We start from the raw sequence: 25125 nt of genomic DNA, 5'->3' as shown, positions 1-25125 counted from the left end.
ACACACACACACACACACACACACACACACACACACACACAGCGAGAGAGAGGCAGATGAGTAAACAGCCTGTTGCTGCAGGAGAAGCAGCCAGCAGTGTTGCTAAGGGAGTACATTTATTTTTACCCAGCCACTCTGAGCCCACTAGTTATGGGGTTCCGCTCCATTTACCTGTGATTATACATTTTGTCAATGGAAGCAACATAGTCAGGAAACAAAAAAGCAGTTTGAGTTCTCCACTGATTAGTCTACACAATGTTCCTTCTGTCTCATTTTACATCATGCACAAAGACATGACATTTCACAGAGTTTGAAGGATTTATGCTCAGAGAAGCTGATGAAGAGCTCATCAGGTGGTTTCCAGCTGAAGGTTTAGCTGAGGTTTAGATATTTTTGCAGAACAGTAGCAGTAGGTTTTACAACTAAAAACAATGACTTTAATTAAATGTATTTTTAAAGCTATTTTTAATCATTTAAAAGATATTTAAAAAGGAAGCGACCAACTTGCACTGTAAACCTTTTATATAGCAGTATAAATACCTAAACAATGGCTATTTGCATCCTTAAAGGTCCCATATTTTACACCTTTCCTGTGTTTTATTTAAAGTGTTAATTTCCATAAGAAGACATATATGTGGTTTTAAGTACCAAAAACCATCTCAATGTAGTTTTACATCTTCTCTCTGGAGCTAATAACAGTTCGGCTAATAACAGGTCGGTGAGCCAATCAGAAGAGAGGCTCTGAGTCATAGGGCATGACTGCTTGTTTTACGGCTCATTTTACGGCTCAGTTTCTGAATACATCCTGTGTGCATTTTTCTGTGGACTGTGCACTTTGATACATTCACATTATTAATAGATGGAATGGAAATCATGGAAGTCTCACTTTAATCAAAATGGGACGTTTTTAAAGGATTAAAAGCAGAAATGCAGACTGCAGAAAGGTGTTGTGCTGCTGTTGTTTTATTGTCCTCAAGATGGCATCTCCAAGAAAAACTCACCACAAGTCTGTTCAAGCCGCTGTTAGATAACCAGAAAAAAAACATAATCCCAATTCTAGTCACACGTCACCAGGCACTTTCCCAAAAGCAGAGAGTACAGTAACTTTAGTTGTGATATCCAGGTCTACATCCAATGGAAATACACATTTTTATGACAAATACATTCAGCTTTTGAAGGGAATGACTTGATTTCTTGTTGAGTTTCAACCTGTCATACACGTACCTCAATTACCATTCCAAAACTCAATCCTTTCCATGACACATTGGGCACAAGTAGTTTGATATATTTCTGAGCGGTTTCCATTGAAGATGGAGCGAGAAGCTTGTTGTCAAAATAAGGAGCAATGACCTGCATCACTGAAAGCTACAGAGGTAGCGGTACAAACTTCCTGGAAGCATGATGAATAGCAGTTATAGGGGCGCCACAATCTGATTTACAGCCAGTATCGATGCTAAGGCGAGGTCAGACTCAAATCTATACAGTAAAATTAATCTGTGCGTCTTTAATGTGTGTGTCTTGGTTCTAGAAACTTGGTGACATAGTGACTACTCCCAGAGCTTCCCTCTATTTTCTCTTTGTTTAGTCAACAGTGGGCGGTATGGTGGTGCAGTGGTTAGCACTGTCGCCTGACAGCAAGAAGGTTCTGGGTTCAAACCTTCCAGCCAGCTATGCAGGTTTCCTTCAGGTACTCAGGGTTCCTCCTGCAGTCCAAAGACATGCAGGTTAATTGGCGATTCTAAATTGCCTGTAGATGTGATGGTTGTTTGTCTGTATGTTGGGTGTTACCCACCCTATTGGATTGGCTCCAGCCCCCTCCGCAACCCTATAAGGATAAGCAGTATGGATAATGAATGACTTTCCCCCATGAGTAAATCCATTGGAATAAAGTGAATACAGTGAGAACTCACCATTTTAATTGCTGGTCCTTTAAGCATGTAACCCTACGGTAAAGACTCCGATTTGCTATGCGCTCTACCAGGTGAAGTACCAGGGCGTCCGTCTTTGTCAATGTCTTAAAATTTTGTAATAAATTAAGTTTTTCTGCTCTCAACCCTATATTCATAAAGGGATACCGACAGTCCCCAGTACATAACATTACCAGGTTTTAGATGAGTGCTTGGTCCTGGCAGGTATTGTGGGTTGAGGTACTGAAATGGGCAGAAAAAGTTGGGTCGGTTTGATTAAAAAAAACATGAAGCAGAGCTGCAGGGAGAGTGTCTCTTTCTGTTGCTGCTGTGAAACTCAAATCTGTCCCCGCCTTTGTTCAGAACCTGATCTGGGGTGTTGCTGCGGATGCCATTGTGCTCTGGGTTTGTGATGAAACAACACCTCTGATTCTTCTCTTCGTCTCCCCTTCCTCAGGGACGTCATCAAGAGAATAGACCAGTCAGAATTTGAGGGATTTGAATACATCAACCCCCTGCTGCTATCCACAGAAGAGTCTGTATGAAGGAGAGACGAGCTTCCTCCTTCGCCCACCTACTGTCTGTCCAAGCTGCCGTCTCAGCCAAAAACCACTCGCAAGCCAACTCTGAAAGGCAAGCAGGAGGAGGAGTAAAGGACAACATGGAGGATGAACTCCCTCTCTGGATCTGTCAACAAGGCAAAGCAAACAGGAGAATGGGAGAGTTTCCCTCCTGGACGATTCAGATTGTTTTGTCGGGGTACCACACTCTTCTTTCTTGGTATCTACAAGGAAACTGAAGACACTGAACTACAAGACCATTCCCTGTCCTTACATCGTCTTCCCCTCTTCTTTTTCTTTTTCTCCCTCGGCTTCATTCCTTTCTCCCGTCAGAATGTCCATCCTCATGTCAAAGCATGACTGGCTTTGTAATTTGAACAGAGAGCTGTTGTTAATTCTGTGCCTGCCATCATGAACACATTATTTCAACCCGACTCGCATCCCTGGATGAATATGACAGTTCTGCTGAGGAACTTGAAATTTTATGTGCACTTTTTTTCTTTTTCTTTTTTTTTTAAATTTCTTTCTATCTTGTAGGGGGGAGGGGGCGACGCCTCACACGAAACAAGAATGTACAATGACAAAGGAAAAAAATAAGTTATTATTGTGTATTATATTGTAGGTAGTGAATCCAAAATTGACGATGCCTTTTTATTGATGCAAGTGGCACATTTTCATCTGTAATCACAAACTTGTTTCTTTTTGTTATCTTTTATGATTTTCACAAACAATGGGGGAAAAAAATAGCTGAGTGGGAGACGGCTTTTTATTTAAGAAGTGCCTCAAAGATCAAATTAATTACCTTGTCTCTGAATGCACTTATCTCTTAGTGAACATTTCTTCACCCATCATTAAATCAGACCAACTGAAGCCATGGCCAGACTCTGCCAGGGTTGGTCCAAACTGTTCAAATTTTGAGGGGAATCTATACATGTGGAGCACAGTAACCTGCCTCAGTCCTGATACACGAGTGAATCTTTTCATTTTTAACGAATCAACTCAAATAGTCAGTGTAGAACTGATTATTTATGACTGGTCTATAGATTCACAAGAGCAGCATCTCAGCCAGCATCAGAAATCATTGAAACTGGTGGCAGTAAGAGACGAAATGCTCAAAGATAAAGTTTGATGTTCAGATATTCAATAGTGAAGATTGTGTCCTGCTCATCGAGTTTTTCCAAAGCCAAACTATCATTTTGAAATGTCATCCAGCAGACAGTGTCCACACTGTCCTGTATTTAGGATAAAAACCTTGTATAAAGGTGTAGAAAAAGGCCACGGTGTGTTTTCTGCCAATTACAGTCTGGCAGCTTTAAAAAAACATTATATCAGGACTTCAGCTGAGAGTGAAAGCAGTTCATTGGCTCTGGCCTCCACAGTGTGCACAGGCTTGCTGGCCGAGCTCGGATTCTTCCACACCAGCTGCCACTGCGTGACCATCTGCGGCCGGTCGACAGTCTCATGTGACCGGTTGGTTGTTCTGCTTTGTGGAAACGTGTCTCCATTTCTATTTTGGGCTCATTGTGTGTTTCCATCCCCGCATTGAGGCTGGCTTTACATGGTGCAACTACAGCTGAGTGCCACTTAAAGCGTAAGATTGTTCCTTTAGTGATAAAAGTCCAGATGAAACGACAGAAACAGTCTCTGTTTGCAACCAACAGTCATATTAAATGAAAAATAAGGTTTTCAGAGATCCATCCGAAATGCTCCTTTAGCCTCTGAGTGGGCGGGCTGATGTTTGATGGACAGCTCAACTGACAGGGGTACTGACACACAATGTTGCCCTGGTGACAAAGGTGCAAAGGGCAGACAGCATTTTGTCAGCAGTGGTGTTGAATAATAACAACCACACCTTTTTTAGAATCAAGAATATAAAACTTTCCTGTGATGGTACTTATTCTTCCTTAAAGGCACAGGATGTAAATCACAGAGAAGATCTGCTGTTTCATTTGGACTGGATCATTATTATTTTACTCACAGGAAAACAAAGCACTTAGTTTCATATATTTCATTTATAGTACGCTGTGTCGCTACTTCTTTTAATTCTGATACTTCACACATTTGTTTATCGATATTTCTTCACCTCAAATTGAAGAAGTCATTTCACCTAGAGCTCCAACAATATAACAAATTGTCATCATTTTTAGACATTTTAAAGATTTAACACTTAACTCAAAAAGCATTGATAGATTATTGATAATAATAATTGCGAATTACAACCCGAGTCACGTCACCTTCATGTGTCATATTGTATTCAAGTGAATGAAGTAATTCAACTTAAAGTGTACTAAAGCAACATATTCATGTGGAGAGGTGCTGGCAGCAGCTCAGATACAGGTTTCTGATGAGCCTCACCCTTCTAACCACCGACAGATGTGTGTGACTGACTCATGCTGAAAATTAATCAAAATCCAAACTGAGTGTTTTGCTGTTGACCCAGGTACGCTGCTCCAGACCGGGTCTGGACTTATAAACTGTTCTTACACTTCACCACATGAACTGAACTAGCCAGGCCGCAGGTCCAGGAAAATGATGCAATAACTCTCCCCAGCACTCAAGCACTAAAATTATTTCATACCTGTCCATGTCTGCACAGAGCTAATGTGTTCATTTCAAAATGTGTGACGGACTGTGCATGCTGACAAACGTGACTATATCTGTTTACGCAATGTAGTTCAAACAGAACCTCAGGTGCATCAGCTGTGTGTCTGGACTGTATCTACCCCTGCTGGCCGATTAACAGAACTCGGTACCAACTGAAATGTATCTGTAGCACTGAAAACGGACATACATCAAAAGTTGACGCCAAATGCTTCAGATCAGAGGGCCGATTGCACAAAACAAAAGTCTGAGTTAAAGTTTCCTTAAAATAAGAACAGTTGCACAAAACACCCTTATGTCTTCTAAGTATTTAAGGTTTTCTCCTTATTTTGCTCTTATACTGTAGGAATCACTTCAAGTCAGTTAAACTGACTCTATCTTAACTGCAAAATGGCCAGCTTTATGCGATAAATGAAAAAAATGAACGCATCTCAAGAAAATTGTTCTGCGACCAGGAGACACCTTTAACGATGAGGAGGTCAGTTTATGATTTGTCTGACCATCTCTACCTTTCGCAGCTTAAAGGTTGTTCTACGGTTTTATACCATAAGATCTTTCCGGTCAGGTATAGTCGAGATGTTTCATGCCCACAGATCTACGGTGTGTTTCAAACGCTCTAATGTCTGTTGAACACAGTAGTGACGTTCCCATCAGAACAACAGGAGGATGAGATACTGGTGCACCTCTTTAATGTGACTGGCTTCCCAAAAGTGATTGACAGGGATCACAAAAGCTAATGGCATCAAATCAACAGTCTCCATGGAAACAGTAGAGTTGTACCACTGTAAAATCTTTTTCACTGCTGCAAATGCCTTAATGTTTTTCCTTAACTAAGGAAACCTTTTTAAAAGATTCTGTGCATTTCCCTCAGCTATACTTGAGTAGAAAACTTGTGGTGTTTTGTGCAACCGCTCCCAGATTCTTAGTCTGGTCACACGCCTTGAGCTACGTCAGGAACATTTCTCACGTCAGACTATATTTTATTTAGACATAATTCTTTTACAAAGTTTAGTTATTTAGCATGAGGGTTAAACTTGTTTTAAAGGTATCAACAAACAGCACTGGTTTTGAAACTGGAGCATCAGCAGTGAACAGTTTGAGTTAATACTCAGCCCTGATCAAGAATGGGCTTTTGTCACCTGAGCTGACAGCTGCCCAGTGTAAAGTCAGCCCGACACATAGTGGTCAGCTCTCTAACATCACTGGTTTGGAGGCTCAGTTCTGATTCATCAAAGGTTTTCTAACCATAGTTTTCATTTCCCCAGACGCCGGTGCAGAGACAACAACAATAAGAAGCCATGAGTTTATTTGTATACAGGGAAGTTTGAGGCTGTTTAACTTCATGTACTGCCACATTCCTACACAGCAAGCAGCATCTTTTTAAACAAATGTAGGATCCTTGTGCTGTTAAAAGACACAGCACATCTGTGAATATCAACTCTGAGCACGGATTAAACTCCCCGCCTCTCATACAAGCTGCGTGTTGATCTCTACGTCTGTGCACTTTCAAGGGAAGCTCTCTATTGGCTGGGAGTTATTTGATGAAATCTGACCCGTGCTAATTTGATAACCACATAATAGGATTTATGAGATGATCCTGAGTCAAAGGGTCTCAATTAGCTGCAGGCAAGGAACAGAGAGAGGAGAGATAATGAAGCAGTTCCACAGTCACCAATTAGTCCACCACAATGCGCGCACGCACACACACACAAACACACACACACACACACACACACACACACACATACACACACTTGAAGAAGCTGGAAATCACTTCAACATCCAAGGAAGCTTCGTCCTCCAACCCCCTAAACTCCACTTCCTCTGCAGCATTTTATTAATGTCATGTTTCGTCGATCTTTTCGCACACCAGGTGATGCATTACTTCTTTTTTTCTTACGGGACCAATGGATGAACTGGGAGTCCTTGAAACCACAATACAGAACAGTGAAGGCCGTTCAGACACCTGAGACGAACAGATTCTTTCTCTAAAACTGAATTAGTCCATGGTTTTTGTTTTAACATACTGCTGGTGGGATACGCTTCATTTTGCTTCACCGCATCTTTGTAAATATGTGTAATTATTAAAAATGATACTGGTTTTCCGTGAATTGAGTCTTTCCTTTTTGCAGACGACGGCAGAAAAATCTTTGCAGATGCTAGTTTTGTGTGTGTGTGTTGCCTGGGAGCTGGCCTCACACGTCCTCACATCCTCTGATCAGTACTTACTCTTTTCATACTGGGAGACTGGAAAAGGCAATTAACCAGTATTCATCAACTAAAACCATTTTCTGTACAGTTTAGTTGATACAGAGAAAATAAACTTGAACTGTTTACGAGAAATTAATATTAAAACGCTGCAGTGGAGTCTTTAGTGGATTTCATCAGCTCAGTCGCACTCCACAGCGCCTGTATGAAGGCGAGAGTACTCATTTATTTACTGCCCCATGTGCATGATTATCATCTACAGTGCACATCTTGCTGAGCACATTTGGAGAAAGACAGAAAAATGATTTTGAATATATTTTTAGAGTGAAAAGAGAAATTGTTAACAATATGTGAATGTTTTTTTTTTCCAGAAACTGTAATAACTACAATGTTTGTGTGACGAGCCAGAGCTTGTTTTCACCGAGGTGGAGTTGACTCAGAGCCAACAAACAGAAAACACTGTTAGTTCAAATGGTTTTTAATGCATTTCAAGTAATTCAAACGTGCAACATATGAACATGTGAAGGTCAATATCAATCTCATGGTTAGCCTAGCTTAGCATAATGACTGGAACGGCATCTCTAAAGCTCCCTGATTAACATTTATTATTATATTCTTATTATCTGCACACAAACACAAGGCAGGTTGTGTAACCTTTTAGGTTTAAAATGAGTCAGTTGTTATTTCTGTGCAGCTTTCCAATTCTAAGAAAATAATAATCCTCTATCAATCAGTGTAATAGATTTTTATGAAAGCAGCTCTGTGAGGAGGATGTGCACTGGTTCAAGTTTGGTCTTTCATCTGCCAGAGGAGGAGGCAAGTTCGTCTGTCATCTCAGTTTGGAGATCCTCTCGACCAGCTGGAATCAAAGGCGCCTGCGGCCAAGTGGATGGACTCGAGTGGAGCCAGACTTGGGATCTAGTGTCTAAAGAGGGTAATTTGAAACGAAAGCAGGGTCGTCTGAGAGGAGTCATCAGAGTCATTGTGACTAGAGCTTTCAGAATACGCCGCGTGTAAAATTCTCAAAGCTCAAAACTAACCCTCTTCCCTAACAGGAATGTTCTTCCCACCACCAGGGCCTCTCTCAGTGGACAGACAGTGTAAATGATCCTCACTGTACGAGCTGCTCTCTGGGTGTGTCCTCCATACAGTATGATCCTGGAGAGTGTGGGGCATCTGGGCCGCTTGCAGCTCCTGGACAGCAGCCAACGCAGCATCCTGTGGACTCACCAGGTCATGTCCACATTCATCTCCGACAGACACTGGGCCAGGTGGCCGTCACAGTCCATCTGGGTGAACCTGGAGTGACATGAACAAGGAGATCCACTACTGCTACTGACGGTGAACACACACTTTTACATGCTGATACATACCGTATGTGTAGGGTTTTTGCTACTTAGAAAACTTAGTTTATTGACATATACTGTTAATCCTGTTTATTAGGCCTTTGAAATGAAAAACAAATCATTTCAAGCTTCACCCGAATGTTGTTTAAAGGTCCCATATTTGACACCTTACCCATGTTTTATTTGAAGTGTTGATCCATTAGAAGATATATTTGTGGTTCTAAGAACCAAAAACCATTTCAATGTAGTTTTACATCTAGTAACAACAGGTCGGTGAGCCAATCAAAAGAGACGCTCTGATCCTCTCTTCTGATTGGCTGACTGTTTTCTGAGCGTTCTAATAAAAAATATAGCAGATTTCAGGTAAACACATTTAAAGTCTTTACAATACTTGATGGTAGAAAACAAATAAACAATAATGAAATGAAATGAATGATTAATACTATAACAGAGGCGTTGCACATGAGAGGAATATGAGTGGAGGACGAAGAGTAAGAGCAGCAGAGTTCAGCTCCGCTGTGTCCACTCTTACAGAGGTGATCATTGTTTCTGCCGCAGACCTGCAGAGTGAGCACAGCCTGGTCCAGCAGCCCAGGCCAACATACACAGAGTCCAGCTCAAGAGCCACCAGGTCAGACCAGGACCAGACCGACAGCAGCACAAGGAGAGGATTATTCACACACTGACAGAGCTGGCTTGCTTCCCCTCGTCCTCATCACTCCACAGCACCAAAGTGACTTTTCGACCCGGTGAGTGTGCTTCTGACTGTCTCCACGAGGGGTGGAGTTCAAGTTTTTTTTGGCCCAGATCCTGATCAGTCTTTTAATGTAGTTCATCTAGAAATCATCTCTAAAATCTCACGTCATGTCTCAGTCCGGTTGTTTAGTCCAGACTAGAACTGAATCAACAGTTTTCACACCAGTCTAAACGAACCAGTGACCAAGTGAATGCACCTGAATTAGTTTTTATTATTAATTCATTTAGATGAATTTATATTTGTTTGCATTTTCCATTGATCCCAAATTGTAAATCAATAAATTACTAATAACCTTAAAGGAGTTGGAAGTCAACAAACCAATCTAGCACATAAATGAAGGAGCGGAATAAAGGAAAGGAAAATAGGATAGAAACTAAAACGTGTTAGAAATGTTTTTTCTGGGCTGTGCAGGAGAGAATGAGCACGGGTGCAGTTCAGAGATGTTTGTGCGACTGCTTCTTTTAAATTTCTACCACAGTCAGGGCAGCAGGAGAACAACATTCATGGAAACAGCTAGAAATGAAAGGCAGCTGAACAATGAGCTGGTGAATAGGACTGAAACTCTCAGGACAGAGATGTCGATGGAAGAGAGAGAATTTTCACATAAGTGCAGTTTTAGTTGAAAAACAGAAACTGTGTTGCATCTCTTACCCCACAGGAAACACCAGAAGGCACATGGGACAGCTCTGCAGCCTTCTTTCTCCTCCTCCTGCTACTCGTCCATCTCCTCTGACACTCCCCTGTACCTCCTCTTCCTCTTTATCCTTCACCACCTCCTCTTTATTTCCACCCTCCTTCTGCAGAGACACTCGACTGTCAGAAACCTTCACCTGGTCTGTGAGATGCTTTCTGTTGACTGGTCCAGCCTCTTCTTCTTCCTCTCCTCCTTTCATCCCCTCTTCTCCTCTGGCTCTTGAGCATCCTGCTGATGATACCGCCTCCTCCCAGCTGTGGAGGGACGGCCGTCGTCTTTTGGTGAGGGCTTGAAGAGACGCTGTTTTTCCATCATGACTTTGCCTGCTGTGAGAGGACAGCTGTCTGTCAGAGGTGGGTGGTGCTGGTTCGGTCTTCGCTGGGAGGTCCTGCTCAGAGGAGCTGAGCCTGACAGGATCGGGACTTGACAAAGTTGAGGGTTCAGGGAAGGGAGCGACCTCTTCTTTGAGGTCACACCACTGCTGTTCATCTGGCTTTAGTGCTGTAGGCCTCTAAAATGTCAGTGAAAGAAATTCAGATGGAAGAGTCAGTGGCAGCAACATCTGAATTTAAGAGAGACCGTTTCTACAACTTAAGACAGATGATTGGATTGAAGTTGCAATACATCTAAAAAAAGTTAAGCAATATCACACGAGAGCACAGCTGTGACTGTCTTCGGTACGGGCCTGTGGCTTCACAGGTATGACCGACTCACAGCCGTGCTGATATTCAGAACGACATCACTCCCTCTCGTGTGATATTGCTTAACTAAACAGAACTGGAGGCCTAATCTACACCTCTCAGTCTGAAGCAGATCACTACAGTGAGAATGTCTCTGAACATCTGAACTTTGAAGATGTGTAACTTCGTGTGTTGATGTGTGTCTCTGATGTGAGTCTTGTTGTCAGTTTCATCACTACAGGAACGGTGTAATGAGGTACACTCGATGGTAACGCACCGCTGTAGATGGATGTGGAAGATCAGGAACCAGGTCCCAGTGCTGGTTCTCCAGGTACGGCAGAGCAGACTTCAGTGTGAACGCCCACAGACTCTCCACAGCAGCCAGCGGCTGTCTATTCCACCATGCTGCTGCAGGAACCACTGACCTGTACACCACATATTACACACAACCACCACAAGATCAGTCTGTTTCTGTTTCTTTAAGCTCGCACGGAGCCTGTTTCTGAATATCACACATCATGAGAAATGTGTTGAATATTAGAGTTTAAAAAATAGATTTAATCTTCCAACAGCCAATAGGGGAGAGCAGGATATGGTGATGATGTTTTCCATTTTTGAATTATTTTGTATGCATTTTTCATCTGTCAATCAAATTATTTATGAAACAGCTCTTTGATCTAGCACACAGTGTCTGCTTGTGTAAATAACAAAGAGATACATAAATGTAAATGAGCCTACCCTGTGTATTAAAATAGTGAAAACTATAATGCACCTGGATTTTTAGAAACAAGAATATGAATTTTTTTAATCAGTTGTGTTAAATGATGTGATATACAAGTGCCCACTTTCTCCATGTTTCTCCTCCATCACAGATTCTGTGAAATTTTGTGTAATTCATTTAATGTACTGTGTCTGCCCCACATCTGCCTTCTCTCCTGTGTTTTTACTTTGACATCTACCAGTGTGCTCCCACGTGTGTTTCTATTGGGTTTAAAAGTTTCCTAAAATCTCTCATCTCTTTGCTCCAGCTTGCATTTAGCCTTACACTAGTTACGACTTCATTACGTGCATAATATGCCAGCCCTGTAATACATCCAACCCTTTTTTTATGCCTATGATGTTCCCTTTCTTTGGTACTTGTGTATGTCCTTGATTGTAAATCTGGAGCTTCGTGGTGCAGTGGGAGGCTAATGTGTTTAAAGGTGTGTAAGAATCTCCTGTGAGCTCTGACATAAAAAAAAAAAAATTCAAACAAACAAAACAGAATTGTAATGGTGTACATTGAGGCTGAACGATTAATCAAAAAATATTATCGAAATTGCAATATCCAAATTTCAGGAGCTGCAATTTTAAGATAAAGGTAAAATGTGTCACAACATACCATTATAAACGGAGCACTGTGGTGCTACAGAGATGCCTCAGCCTGTAAGTCAAATTCTCCAGATGTAAAGGAACATACACGTTTTTATTTATTTTTATTTTTTGCACATCGTTCAGGCTTAGTTTACATTTTCAAGATAAAAACAACAGATGAAATCCTAATTTGCTTGAAATCAATCATACAAATTTCCAAGTTAAATCTGACTATTACATACTATTTCCGGCAAACTGTGCTTTAAGCATTTATTTATTTATTTTCAATGAGGACCTGGTTTTGACCACTCATTTGCTTTTGTCGTCCTTTATTATCAGCATTTGGTCTGAGCTTTCCTCAGTAGGGAGAAGTAAAAGCTCAAGTCAACATCAGATCTGCTGACTGCAACCTAAAACACTATTCCTAAGTTTCTGTTTTGGCTCCGCTGAGTTTGGTCCAAACCAAAACACCACACAGCGTGGAGAACCGTCATCGTGAGGCAGGTTTAAAAGTTGAACTTTGTGTTTAATAGAACAACTACACTTTATTAACGAATAAACCGAATTTTCAAGTGGCAGCCACTTGTTCGTAAAACATCTCCACCTATCTTTTATATGTGATGTACTTCAGCGGATAAGCAAGAAAATGTTAAAGAGTTATGATTTTAAATGAGGTTCTTTTTATCGTTTGGCGCTCCGTATTCTCACCGGGCAAATGCTTTATAAAAGTCACTGAATAACGCGGGGGAGCAGGGACTGTGTATGAAAAAAAAATATATAGAATAGGCTTTATGTATTACATAATCTGCGGCTATATTTTGAGCTTTGATGTTTTTATCCATAAACTTCACCGCTAACCCTACATGAAAGTTGACGCTATAAAAAGCGCACCCACCCATCGGTGTCTGCTGTCTTGTCACCGGAGAACACTGTCAGACGGCCCGTCTTCACTGTGTCCCTGGAGGACACCTCCAGATTCAGCTTTTCGACAGAGGATTTCTTTCGTTTAAGTTTGGACTTACGGTAATTTTCAGCCATGTCGTTTAATCGCTCTAACAGCTTCGAAATTTCGCGCTAGCCTGAGTAACTGGGACTTCCTTGTTCCTGAAATCCTACGTCACTTGATTCCATCCAATCAGACTGAAGTCCTTTTCTGCGGGGATTCCCCAAGCATGCGCGCACACGCACACACCATACTCTTCATGAACAGGCTCATGTGGAAATGTGAAGATAGTTTAGGCCTGTAGACACTCTGCTTTATTGTTTACTTCCCCAAAATATGTAAATAACTTGTTTCAGTAAGAACACCTGTACACCTGTGTTCAGCTGGACTGGATGTGACAGGTAAGGGAGTACACCTCTTCCTGCTTGTAGCACTCTCAGTCCAATCAAGTTGCACCATGACAGTGATCAACCAATCATGTGAAAACACCAAACATATGTGCCTGTGATTGACTGACCCAGTGTCAATAGCTTATCATAAGGATGCCTATAGAAATAAATGGATAAGGAAACAAACAAAGACATCAATGGCCGATGTCTATTTAAATAGAATTTTTCTGTTACATTTAGTACGTTTTACTCATGTATTTATCCATTTCTGTTTTTTAATAAATTTCACATTATTTAGACTACTATAGGTAAACTCCATCTTTGATGAAGCTAAATGTTGCATTACTTGTTCTAGCCTGGGTGGCCCCCAAATCCATATATCTGAAAAAGTGATCCCAGCCCTGCCTGCCCACACCCCCCTCTGTCTTTTAAAAGACCCCTGAAATTCTTGGAAGTGCTCATTGATGTGCACAAAGCTATTTAGGAAAAGACAGTTAAACCTGTGCAGTTGGGGGTCATTTACAGTATGCTAAACTACAAAAAAAAAAAAGTGATTTCATTATTACTATGTGTCTAAATTTTCATTTGGACAAATTTGCACAATTACACCACAGCTGTATAATTATATAATTATTTATAATTATAGATTGTGAGTGCAATGCACTATACCTGCTGCTGGATGACTACAGGTATTTAATCAACTAAAAATAAAAAAAATACACACAAAAAGGAAAGATCCACTGATTTTTTCTACTTCATTTACAAGTAATGGAAATCTCATTATCTTCTTTAAAAACAGAACAAAATAAATCAACTAAACAAGACAATGAAAGGTGGTTCAAAGCTTCAGTAAAAGCAAGTAAACTGACATTGGTTTAAGATCTTTTTTTGATGCTGACCAAGTAACTGTGAATGACAATGTTGCTAAGCCACTAATTAATCTTAATTTACAGACTTAGCCTTAAAGTCCTAAAGATGTGAATTTAAATCAGCAACAGATATTAGAAAGCTTTAAAAAAAAAAAAAAAAAAAAAAAAAAACTTAAACTTAAAAAATACTGTTATATTCAGGTAATTCAAGTCCCTCCTTTTTCCATAACAGCTCATCACAAATGGAAAATGACTGCTGGCTAATTTTGAAGGGGCTGGGCCAAGATTTTCTGTGGCCTTAATAAGAATTTGGCCCCCAGATCAATTTGTTCTAAAAACACAGGAGGGAACTGTAAATTACTGCTGTGTAGATTTCCTTAAAAGTGCTATTGAAAACTAACAATAGTTTAATTTGGAACGTGATGTAAACAAAGCCTGAATCCAGTGTTTAGAAGAGAAAAACTTTTTTTTTTTCACTGTTTCCTCCACAAAACAACTGGTTAGCAGATAAAATAAACATTGCAATGTGCAAAACAAGCCAAGTCCTTAATTCAAATCAGGGAAAGGAAATAAAATAAACAAACTACAGTAACGCCAGGAAAATGGATGGATGGTGGAGTTCATCGAAGTGTAGGATTCTCTCCAAATGAAACAACATGATAAGGAGCTTCTTATGATCCACTGTTTGATCGTATCACATAATCATCAACTCTCAGTTTTAATAGACTTATATTATGTCACTCTTGCATAAGGATTTCTACTCAGTGCACACTGAAGCAGGTTACATCATGCAAGAATGCTAACTGTAATGATAATACTTTGTTCCCTCGGCTAGGACACACATAAAGTGGAAAGTTGAAGTCATAATAATGGTGGGACTTTCTGAGCCTTTTAAGCTTTTGGCCAGAAGAGAGGGACCAACGGAGAGTGGCTACAATTATGCAATGGAAAAAGACAAGGGAAAGCTGGACTGAACGGAAGGAAAAGAAAAGAAAGGAAAGTGGAGAACATTATTTAAAAGAATGGAAAACAGCACTATGGGAAAACCTGCCACTTTGAAATAAGGTGAGAGCATTGTTTTTTTTCTTTTTTGGAAACAGTGCCCTGTTAGATGAGTATTCCAGAAGGACTGCTGCTGAAATGCTGACATTGGCCAATCAGTTTGTTCTACCTCAACCGCAGATGGGAAGAAATACAAAAGCAGAGCAGTGGGCCAGGCCTGTGGTACATAGTGCTACTCTGGGAAAAAGCAATCCGGCGCCTGGAAAGAAACGTTATGTCACCCATCCCACGTGATGCTGTGTTGTGCTCTGCTACCATGGAGATGGTGAAGATGATGACGAGAATACAAGTGAGGCAGCAGCAGCCTTAACCATTTAAGTAGAACAAAAAAAAAAAAAACACCAGAGTGTTTGGGAAGTTATACCACCAGTCAGCTTCTCCATGGTGTGTTGAGAACATACACCCAAAACCATTCAGGTGATAACTGTAGCCAGTTAGAAGACTGGCCTTTAAGTGAAAACTTTGCTGTTCTCTGGGTCAAACCAGTTACTTATTTACCTACTTAATTCTCTTCATCCTCTGAGCTTCCTCCATTGTTTCCTACCCTCTGTAACATGTTGATCCTCCCCCCAGGTCCTGTTCATCTTGCCTACGTCTCACAGCTCTGTTCCAAGTCATGTTCTTCTGCCTGGTCCATCTCAGTGCGACCTTTGGGAAGATCTATCCATGATCTGCCTCCACCTGACGTGCTCCTGATGTTGTTGTTATGTAAATGGATCTTGGTACTTAGGCTGTATTGCTCGGACCAGATGTTGCAGAGTTTGGGAAACATGCCCTGGGTTTTCCACAAACTTGTCTTCATGTTGTTTTGCGTCCCTCTGTCCACACCAGAACCCTGTATGGGGCTAAAACTCTTTATCCTTATATAATAAACTGGAGTCGAGATGTGGTTAGCAGAGGGCGTACCATGAAGGCTTAGTCCTAACTGCAGGGGTTCAAGTCTGACCCACGGCTCTTTGTTGCATGTCACCCCCCACACTCTCTCTCCCTGACTTTCCTCTTTCTCTCTCACTGCAACTGTTGAATTAAAGGCAAAATGCCCAAAAATATAATTAATGATAATTAGGTTAGTGTAGCAAGAAGCCTGAAAGCAGGTCTTCAACTTGCTCTACCTAAGGTGAAAGAATACATCTAAAACTGACTAATTAACACTTGATGATGATGTACTTGGGTTTTTTTTTGGAACATAGGAGAGAGACCACATACTGACTTCCATCCAGAGTGAAAATTCACTGTTAGCATGTTGTAATTTTGACCATGTGTACCCAGAACCTCTCCAGTCCAACCTTGCTGCTCTAAAACAGAGGTTCAGACTCAAAGGGTTTAGCAGATCAGGTTATTTATACACTCTCAAACACTCAACAAACAAAATTTGTTGGCTAGTCTACTCTAACTGTAGACTCTAAGACTGAGACTTTTGGAAACGCTACTGGCCCCGCAATATAGTCTGGACAAGCAGAAATGGAGACCTTTGGAAACGGTGATGTAGACACCCACGGCCGCTCCCTGGTTGGGTCTCATCAACACATTGAGTCTCGACTACCAGTGGTGAAAGCAACATGGATAACAAGTGTTACTGATCGTGTTGTTTCTTCTAGCGGCTGTTTTACAGTTAACAGGGACTGAAACAAAACATTTTGGAAAGAGGGATTTCAGAGATGTGTCTGAAAATTTTTGTAACTGTCCCAAAGAGAAAATTTGACAACACTTTATGCCACAACTGGCCCAGAGTTTGGAGATGTGAAAACAGACAAAGTGCCTTGAGTTCCTGTCCTAGCTGTGAAATGGACATTATCTGAACATAGCAACAATGAGGACCTTCATGTTTGAGACAAGAGAAGAATTTCAAAAGCTCAAGCAGAGCAAACGGCAAAAAAAGAAAAGAAAAAAAAAGACTGCAAGTAAATGATGAGCACAGATGAGCTGATGAGGAGAAAGAAGAGGAGAGCAAGAGGACAAGCACTGCATGCTGGCAACATTGTGAATCATTGAAAATTAGGCTTGGCATACACTCCATACTGTCTAGCAGCTTTGGCCTTGATAGGATGAGAAGCCTGAAGGAAGCACAAGCTTTGTATCTCACTTGTCTCAATTACCACTTAATGTACACACACAGACAGTGATAGATTATGTCAGTGTGGTACTGTAGGCCCACACTGTCAGCTCAGTGCTGGCTGAAAGAATGGCTTTGTGCCAGACTGATAGGCCCAGCAGAGGCTCTGGTCTCTGATCTCTATCTGCCCACCGAATGGGACAAAGCCCAGCCCTGTGGCTCCAGCACTGGCACCATCACTGACCACTGCATGTTATTTCTTCATGGGGATCTACTCAATGCACTATTGGGTTATAGTAATATAATGTGCACATAAAGTTGATTTAAATTGTGCTTAGACGTTTTTCCAGAGTAAGATGAGGAGAATTATATTATTCTCATGGAATCTCAGGTGGAGTAAGGATGTGAGTAGCCTAGCTTAGCATAAAGACTGGCGGTAGCTTGTTTGAAAAGATTACCCACCAACTCCCCTAAGTTAGTGACTAACACTTCAGTGCAGCGTCTCCAGCTACATAACCAGATGACTATGGTCAGTTAGCAGGTTTTGTGGCACCAAACCTGGCAACCTCACCATCATAACAAGATGTGAGGAAGCTGCACACAGTCACTGCACCTGGTTGTTGTTTATCAAGAAACGGCATAGGTTTGCATATGGATGGTAGGGAATTGTCCCTACCAATATTTGAGGGAACTTGTTTAGACTATATTTTGAGTGAAGTCATATTAGTTCATTCCAATGTGCCCTACAAGAGGCTACGTCTCAGATATATTATATATATATATAATGCTACCATGCCTATGATTTAGGCATGGTGTTATTTAACCATGTTAGCTAACGTTATTGAGCAAGTTAACCCTGGCTTCTGTCTTCTGTTGGCTAGTAGTCAGGTTGCTAGCAGGAGTAAGCATAAAATGGTGGATATATCAAAGTATGAGTTTAATTTCTGTTGAAAAATCCCATGAAAATGTTACCATGAATAGTGACTTTTTTATGCCTTCCTATACAATGACATTGTTATGCCTTAGTAAACTATGCTATTTTTATGTCTTACTATACAATGATTTATTAATGGGGTGGCCCAGTGATACAGTGGTTAGAACTGTTGCCGCACAGCAAGAAGGATCTGGGTTTGAACCCTCAGCATGGGGCCCCTCTGTGTAAAGTTTGCATTCTTTCCGAGTACTTTTCCGAGACTTCCTCCTGAAGTCCAAAGAAATGCTGCACACTAGGTTAATTGGCAACTCTAATGCCTGTCTACTCTACTATGATGTTTTCATAACGTTTGATGCCGTACTGTACTAATACGTTTTTAAGCCTCAGTATACTATGTTTTCTTTATGAAATTTTATGCCTTACTATACTATAACATTTTTATGATGTTTTATGCCTTGTAATACTATGATGTTTTTATGTTTTCTGCCTAACTATAACATGACGTTTTTATGTGTTAATGTATTATAACATTTTTATGCCTCTCACACAATGACTTAATTTATTGGCAACTCCAATAACTTTTTATGCCTTAGTATACTACAATGTTTTTTGCCATTTTTATGCCTTACTAGAGTATGAAGTTTTATGCCTTAACATACTTTGACGTTTTTTGACATTTCTTTTGCCTTACTAAACTAAGACTTTTTACGACGTTTTCATGCCTTGCTATACTAAGACTTTTTTTTTTTTTTTTTTTTACATTTTTTTGCCTAAATATATTGTGATGTATTATGATATTTTTATGCCTCAATATTCTATGGTATTTTTTGAGATTTTTATGCCTTACTATATTATGACATTTTTATGCCTTACTATACTATGATCTTTTTTAACATTTTTATGCCTTACTGTACTGTGATATTTTTATGCCTTTGTATAATATGATGTTTTATGCCTTAGATTAATATAATATTTTTTTTTACATTTTATAGCCTTACTATATACTAAAACGTTTTTTGACATTTCGTGCCTTACTATACTATGATGTTTTATGCCTTAATATACTATGACGTTTTTTGACATTTTTATGCCATAATATACTATGGCGTTTTTTTGACAATTTTATGCCATACTTTACGATGATATTTTTTGACATTTTCATGCCATACTATACTATGACATTTTTTCATGGTTTTATGACTTACTATACTATGATGTTTTTTTTTGATAATTTTATGTGTTATTATACTATGTCGTTTGGATGCCTTACTATACTGTGGTATTTTATGCCTTTAAATACTATGATGTTTTTTTATATTTCTATGCCCTACTATACTATGACATTTTTCTGAGAATTTTATGTGTTACTATACTATAACATTTGGATGCCTTACTATACTGTGGTGTTTTATGCCTTAAAATACTATGATGTTTTTTGATATTTTCATGCCATACTATACTATGACGTTTTTTAACAATTTTATACCATACTATACTATAACGTTTTTTGACATTTGGATGCCATACTAAACTGTAACGTTTTTTTGACAGTTTTATGCTTTACTATACTACAACATTTTGATGCCTTACTATACTGTGGTGTTTTGTGTCTTACTGTACTATGACGTTTTTTGATATTTTCATGCCATACTATACTATGATGTTTTTTGACAATTTTATGCCATACTATACTATGACGTTTTTTTGACAATTTTATGCTTTACTATACTACAACATTTTGATGCCTTACTATACTGTGGTGTTTTATGCCTTAATATACTATGATGTTTTTTGATATTTTCATGGCATACTATACTATGACGTTTTTTGACATTTTTTATGCTTTCTATACTATGATATTTTGATGTCTCACTATACTGTGGTGTTTGATGCCTTATTATAATATGACGTTTTTTGATATTTTCTTGCCATACTATGATGTTTTTTGACAATTTTATGTCATACTATACAATGACGTTTTTTGACAATCTTATGCTTTATTATAATATGACATTTTGATGTCTCACTATACTGTGGTGTTTGATGCCATACTATACTATGACATTTTTTGACAATTTTATGTCATACTATACAACTATGTTTTTTGACAATTTTATGCCATACTATACTATTATGTTTTTTAACATTTTATGCCATTCTATACTATGATGTTTTTGTTGACAATTTCATGCTTTACTATACTGTGGTGTTTTATTCCTCAATAAACTATGATGTTTTTTGATATTTTCATGCCATACTATGCTATGATGTTTTTTGACAATTTTATGCTTTACTATACTATGACATTTTGATGTCTCACTATACTGTGGTGTTTGATGCCTTATTATGATATAATGTTTTTTTGAAAATTTTATGCCATACTATACTATGACGTTTTTTGACGTTTTATGCTATACTTTACTATGACGTTTTTTGACATTTTTATGCCATACTATATTATGAGTTTTTTTGACAATTTTATGCTATACTATACTATGATGTTTTTGATAATTTTATACCATTATACTATGACGTTTTTTGACGTTTTATGCCATTTTATACAAAGACATTTTTGAAAATTTTATGCCACATTATACTATGACGTTTTTTGACGCTATGTGCCATACTATGCTATGACGTTTTAGGACAATTTTACGCTATACGATGATTAGACTTTTTTGACGTTTTTTGCCATACTATACCATGACGTTTTTTGACAATTTTATTCCATAATATACTATGACGTTTTTTGACCTTTTATGCCATACTATACTATGGCCTTTTTTTTGAAAAATTTCTGCCACACTATACTATGACATGTTTTGACAATTTTATGCCATACTATACTATGACGTTTCATGCCGTACTATACAATGACGTTTTTTGATGTTTTATGCCATACTATACTATGACGTTTTTTTGAAAAATTTATGCCACACTATACTATGATGTTTTTTGACAATTTTATGCCATGCTATACTATGACATTTTTTCATGGTTTTATGCTTTACTATACTATGACATTTTGATGTCTCACTATACTGTGGTGTTTGATGCCTTAATATAATATGACGTTTTTTTTATATTTTCGTGCCATACTATGCTATGACATTTTTTGACAATTTTATGTCAAACTATACAATAACTTTTTTTGAAAATTTAATGCCATACTATATTTTGACGTTTTTTTGACATTTTATGCAATACTATACAATGACGTTTTTTGACATTTTTATGCCATACTATATTATGATGTTTTTTTGAAAATTTTACGTCATACTATACTATGAGGTTTTTTCCCGTTTTATGCCGTACTATACTATGACCATTTTTTTGAAAAATTTATGCCACACTATACTATGACGTTTTTTTTTTAATTTGATGCCACACTATACTATGACGTTTTTTGACGCTTTATGCCATCCTATGCTATTACGTTTTTTGACAATTTTACGCTATACAATGATTGAAATTTTTTGACATTTTATGCCATACTATACTATGACGTTTTTTGACATTTTTATACCATACTATATTATGAAGTTTTTTTTGACAATTTCATGCCATACTATACTATGATGTTTTTGATAATTTTATACCATTATACTATGACGTTTTTTGACGTTTTATGCCATTTTATACAAAGACATTTTTGAAAATTTTATGCCACATTATACTATGACGTTTTTTGACGCTATGTGCCATACTATGCTATGACGTTTTAGGACAATTTTACGCTATACGATGATTAGACTTTTTTGACGTTTTTTGCCATACTATACCATGACGTTTTTTGACAATTTTATTCCATAATATACTATGACGTTTTTTGACATTTTATGCCATACTATACTATGGCCTTTTTTTTGAAAAATTTCTGCCATACTATACCATGACGTTTTTTGACAATTTTATTCCATACTATACTATGACGTTTTTTGAAGTTTTATGCCATACTATACTATGACGTTTCATGCCGTACTATACAATGACGTTTTTTGATGTTTTATGCCATACTATACTATGACGTTTTTTTGAAAAATTTATGCCACACTATACTATGATGTTTTTTGACAATTTTATGCCATGCTATACTATGACGTTTTTTAAAATTTTATGCCATACTATACTATGACATTTTTTGACGTTTTATGCCATACTATACAATGACGTTTTTTGACATTTTTATGCCATACTATATTATGATGTTTTTTTGAAAATTTTACGTCATACTATACTATGAGGTTTTTTCCCGTTTTATGCCATACTATACTATGACCATTTTTTTGAAAAATTTATGCCACACTATACTATGACGTTTTTTTTTAATTTGATGCCACACTATACTATGACGTTTTTTTGACGCTTTATGCCATCCTATGCTATCACGTTTTTTGACAATTTTACGCTATACAATGATTGGAATTTTTTGACGTTTTATGCCATACTATACTATGACGTTTTTGACATTTTTATGCCATACTATAGTATGACGTTTTTTTTTTTAATTTGATGCCACACTATACTATGACAATTTTTTGACAACTTCATGCCATACTATACTATGACATTTTTTGACAATTTTATGCCATACTATACAATGATGTTTTATGCCTTAATATACTATGATGTTTTTAGATATTTTCATGCCATACTATACTATTACGTTTTTTGACAATTTTATGCCATACTATACTATGACGTTTTTTGACGTTTTATGTCATACTATACTATGACGTTTTTTTGAAAAATTTATGCCACACTATACTATGACGTGTTTTGACAATTTTATGCCATACTCTACTATGACGTTTTTTGAAGTTTCATGCCACACTATACTATGACGTTTCATGCCATACTATACAATGTCGTTTTTTGACGTTTTATGCCATACTAAACTATGACCTTTTTTTTGAAAAATTTATGCCACACTATCCTATGACGTTTTTTGACAATTTTATACCATACTATACTATGACGTTTTTTGACGTTTTTATGCCATACTATGCTATGACTTTTTTTGACGTTTTATGCCATACAATACTGTGACGTTTTTTGACGTTTTTTGCCATACTATACTATGACGTTTTTTTGAAAAATTTATGCCACACTATACTATGACGTTTTTTGACAATTTCATGCCATACTATAATATGATGTTTTTTGACGTTTCATGCCACACTATACTATGACGTTTTTTGACGTTTCATGCCACACTATACTATGACGTTTTTGACATTTTTATGCCACACTATACATTGACGTTTTTTTGACATTTTCATGCCATACTATACTATGACGTTTTTTGAAAATTTTATGCCTTGCTATAGTTTGACTTTTTCTGCTTTAAAATACTTTATCCTTTTTATACGTCACATACGAGAGCAGGAAGATGAGCTTTCTCTGTGGGTCAGGGGTTAGAGCTGTCACCTCTCAACCAGAGGATTGTGGGTTCAAGGCTGGTCTGGGGCCTTTCTGAAGGGAAACTACATATTACCCCTGTAACGCCATGGATTCTCTGAGGACAATACAGTCCATACATATTACGTTGATTGATGACTCTTATGACTTTTTATGCCTTACTATACTGTGACGTTTTTTTTTACGTTTTTATGCCATCCTACGCTATGACGGTTTTTTTTGACAATTTTACGCTAAATAATGATTGGACTTTTTTGACATTTTATGCCATACTATACTATGACGTTTTTTGACATTTTTATGCCATACTATACTATGACGTTTTTTAAAAAAATTTATGCCACACTATACTATGACGTTTTTTGACAATTTCATGCCATACTATACTATGACGTTTTTTTGAAAAATTTATGCCACACTATACTATGACGTTTTTTGACGTTTTATGCCACACTATACTATGAAGTTTCATGCCATACTATACAATGTCGTTTTTTGACGATTTATGCCATACTATACTATAACATTTTTTTTGAAAATTTTATGCCAGACTATACTATGACGTTTTTTGACAATTTTATGCCATCCTATACTATGACGTTTTTTGACGTTTCATGCCACACTATACTATGACGTTTCATGCCATACTATACAATGTCGTTTTTTGACCTTTTATGTCATACTATACTATGACCTTTTTTTTAAAAAATTTATGCCACACTATACTATGACGTTTTGTGACAATTTCATGCCATACTATACTATGACGTTTTTTGACGTTTTATGCCACACTATACTATGACGTTTCATGCCATACTATACAATGTCGTTTTTTGACGATTTATGCCATACTTTACGATGACATTTTTTTTTTAAATTTTATGCCAGACTATACTATGATGTTTTTTGACAATTTTATGCCATACTATACTATGACGTTTTTTTGAAAAATTTTATGCCATACTATACTATGACGTTTTTTGACGTTTCATGCCACACTATACTATTACGTTTTTTGACGTTTTTATGCTATACTATACGATGACGTTTTTTGACGTTTTTATGCTATACTATACGATGACGTTTTTTTTTTAAATTTGATGCCACACTATACTATGACGTTTTTTGACATTGTTATGCCATACTATACTATGACGTTTTTTTGAAAAATTTATGCCACACTATACTATGACGTTTTTTGACAATTTTATGCCATACTTTACTATGATGTTTTTTGACGTTTTATGCCATACTTTACTATGACGTTTTTTGACGTTTCATGCCACACTATACTATGACGTTTTTTGACAATTTTATGCCATACTATACTATGACTTTTTTTGACAAT

At 37.9% G+C, this 25125-nt stretch overlaps 2 protein-coding genes across 3 annotated transcripts in view; one reads left to right on the top strand and one right to left on the bottom strand.

The window, feature by feature from the left end:
• The window catches only part of prkcz (protein kinase C, zeta), a 105462-nt gene extending 98283 nt beyond the window's left edge, over positions 1–7179 (top strand). For both annotated transcript variants that reach the window (XM_023411509.2, XM_087175417.1), the window contains one exon: positions 2365–7179. In XM_023411509.2, the coding sequence (XP_023267277.1) occupies positions 2365–2452 (88 nt within the window). In that variant the 3' untranslated portion in view covers positions 2453–7179. The remainder of the gene's footprint in view (positions 1–2364) is intronic.
• si:ch73-70k4.1 (FA core complex associated protein 20) lies at positions 6358–13206 on the bottom strand. The gene is made up of 4 exons (XM_023411534.2): positions 13002–13206; positions 11031–11178; positions 10031–10584; positions 6358–8575 (listed from the first exon to the last, which is right to left on the bottom strand). The coding sequence occupies exons 1-4, from the start codon at positions 13142–13144 to the stop codon at positions 8503–8505; spliced, it is 918 nt and encodes a 305-aa protein (XP_023267302.1). The 5' UTR covers positions 13145–13206; the 3' UTR covers positions 6358–8502.
• Positions 13207–25125: the final 11919 nt, after the last annotated feature.

This window comes from Seriola lalandi, unplaced genomic scaffold (assembly GCF_002814215.2).
Source record: "Seriola lalandi dorsalis isolate HSWRI2012SDOR001 ecotype SW California unplaced genomic scaffold, Sedor1 jcf7180002054469, whole genome shotgun sequence".
NCBI lineage: Eukaryota > Metazoa > Chordata > Actinopteri > Carangiformes > Carangidae > Seriola > Seriola lalandi.
This window is presented reverse-complemented; position numbering and strand designations above follow the sequence as displayed.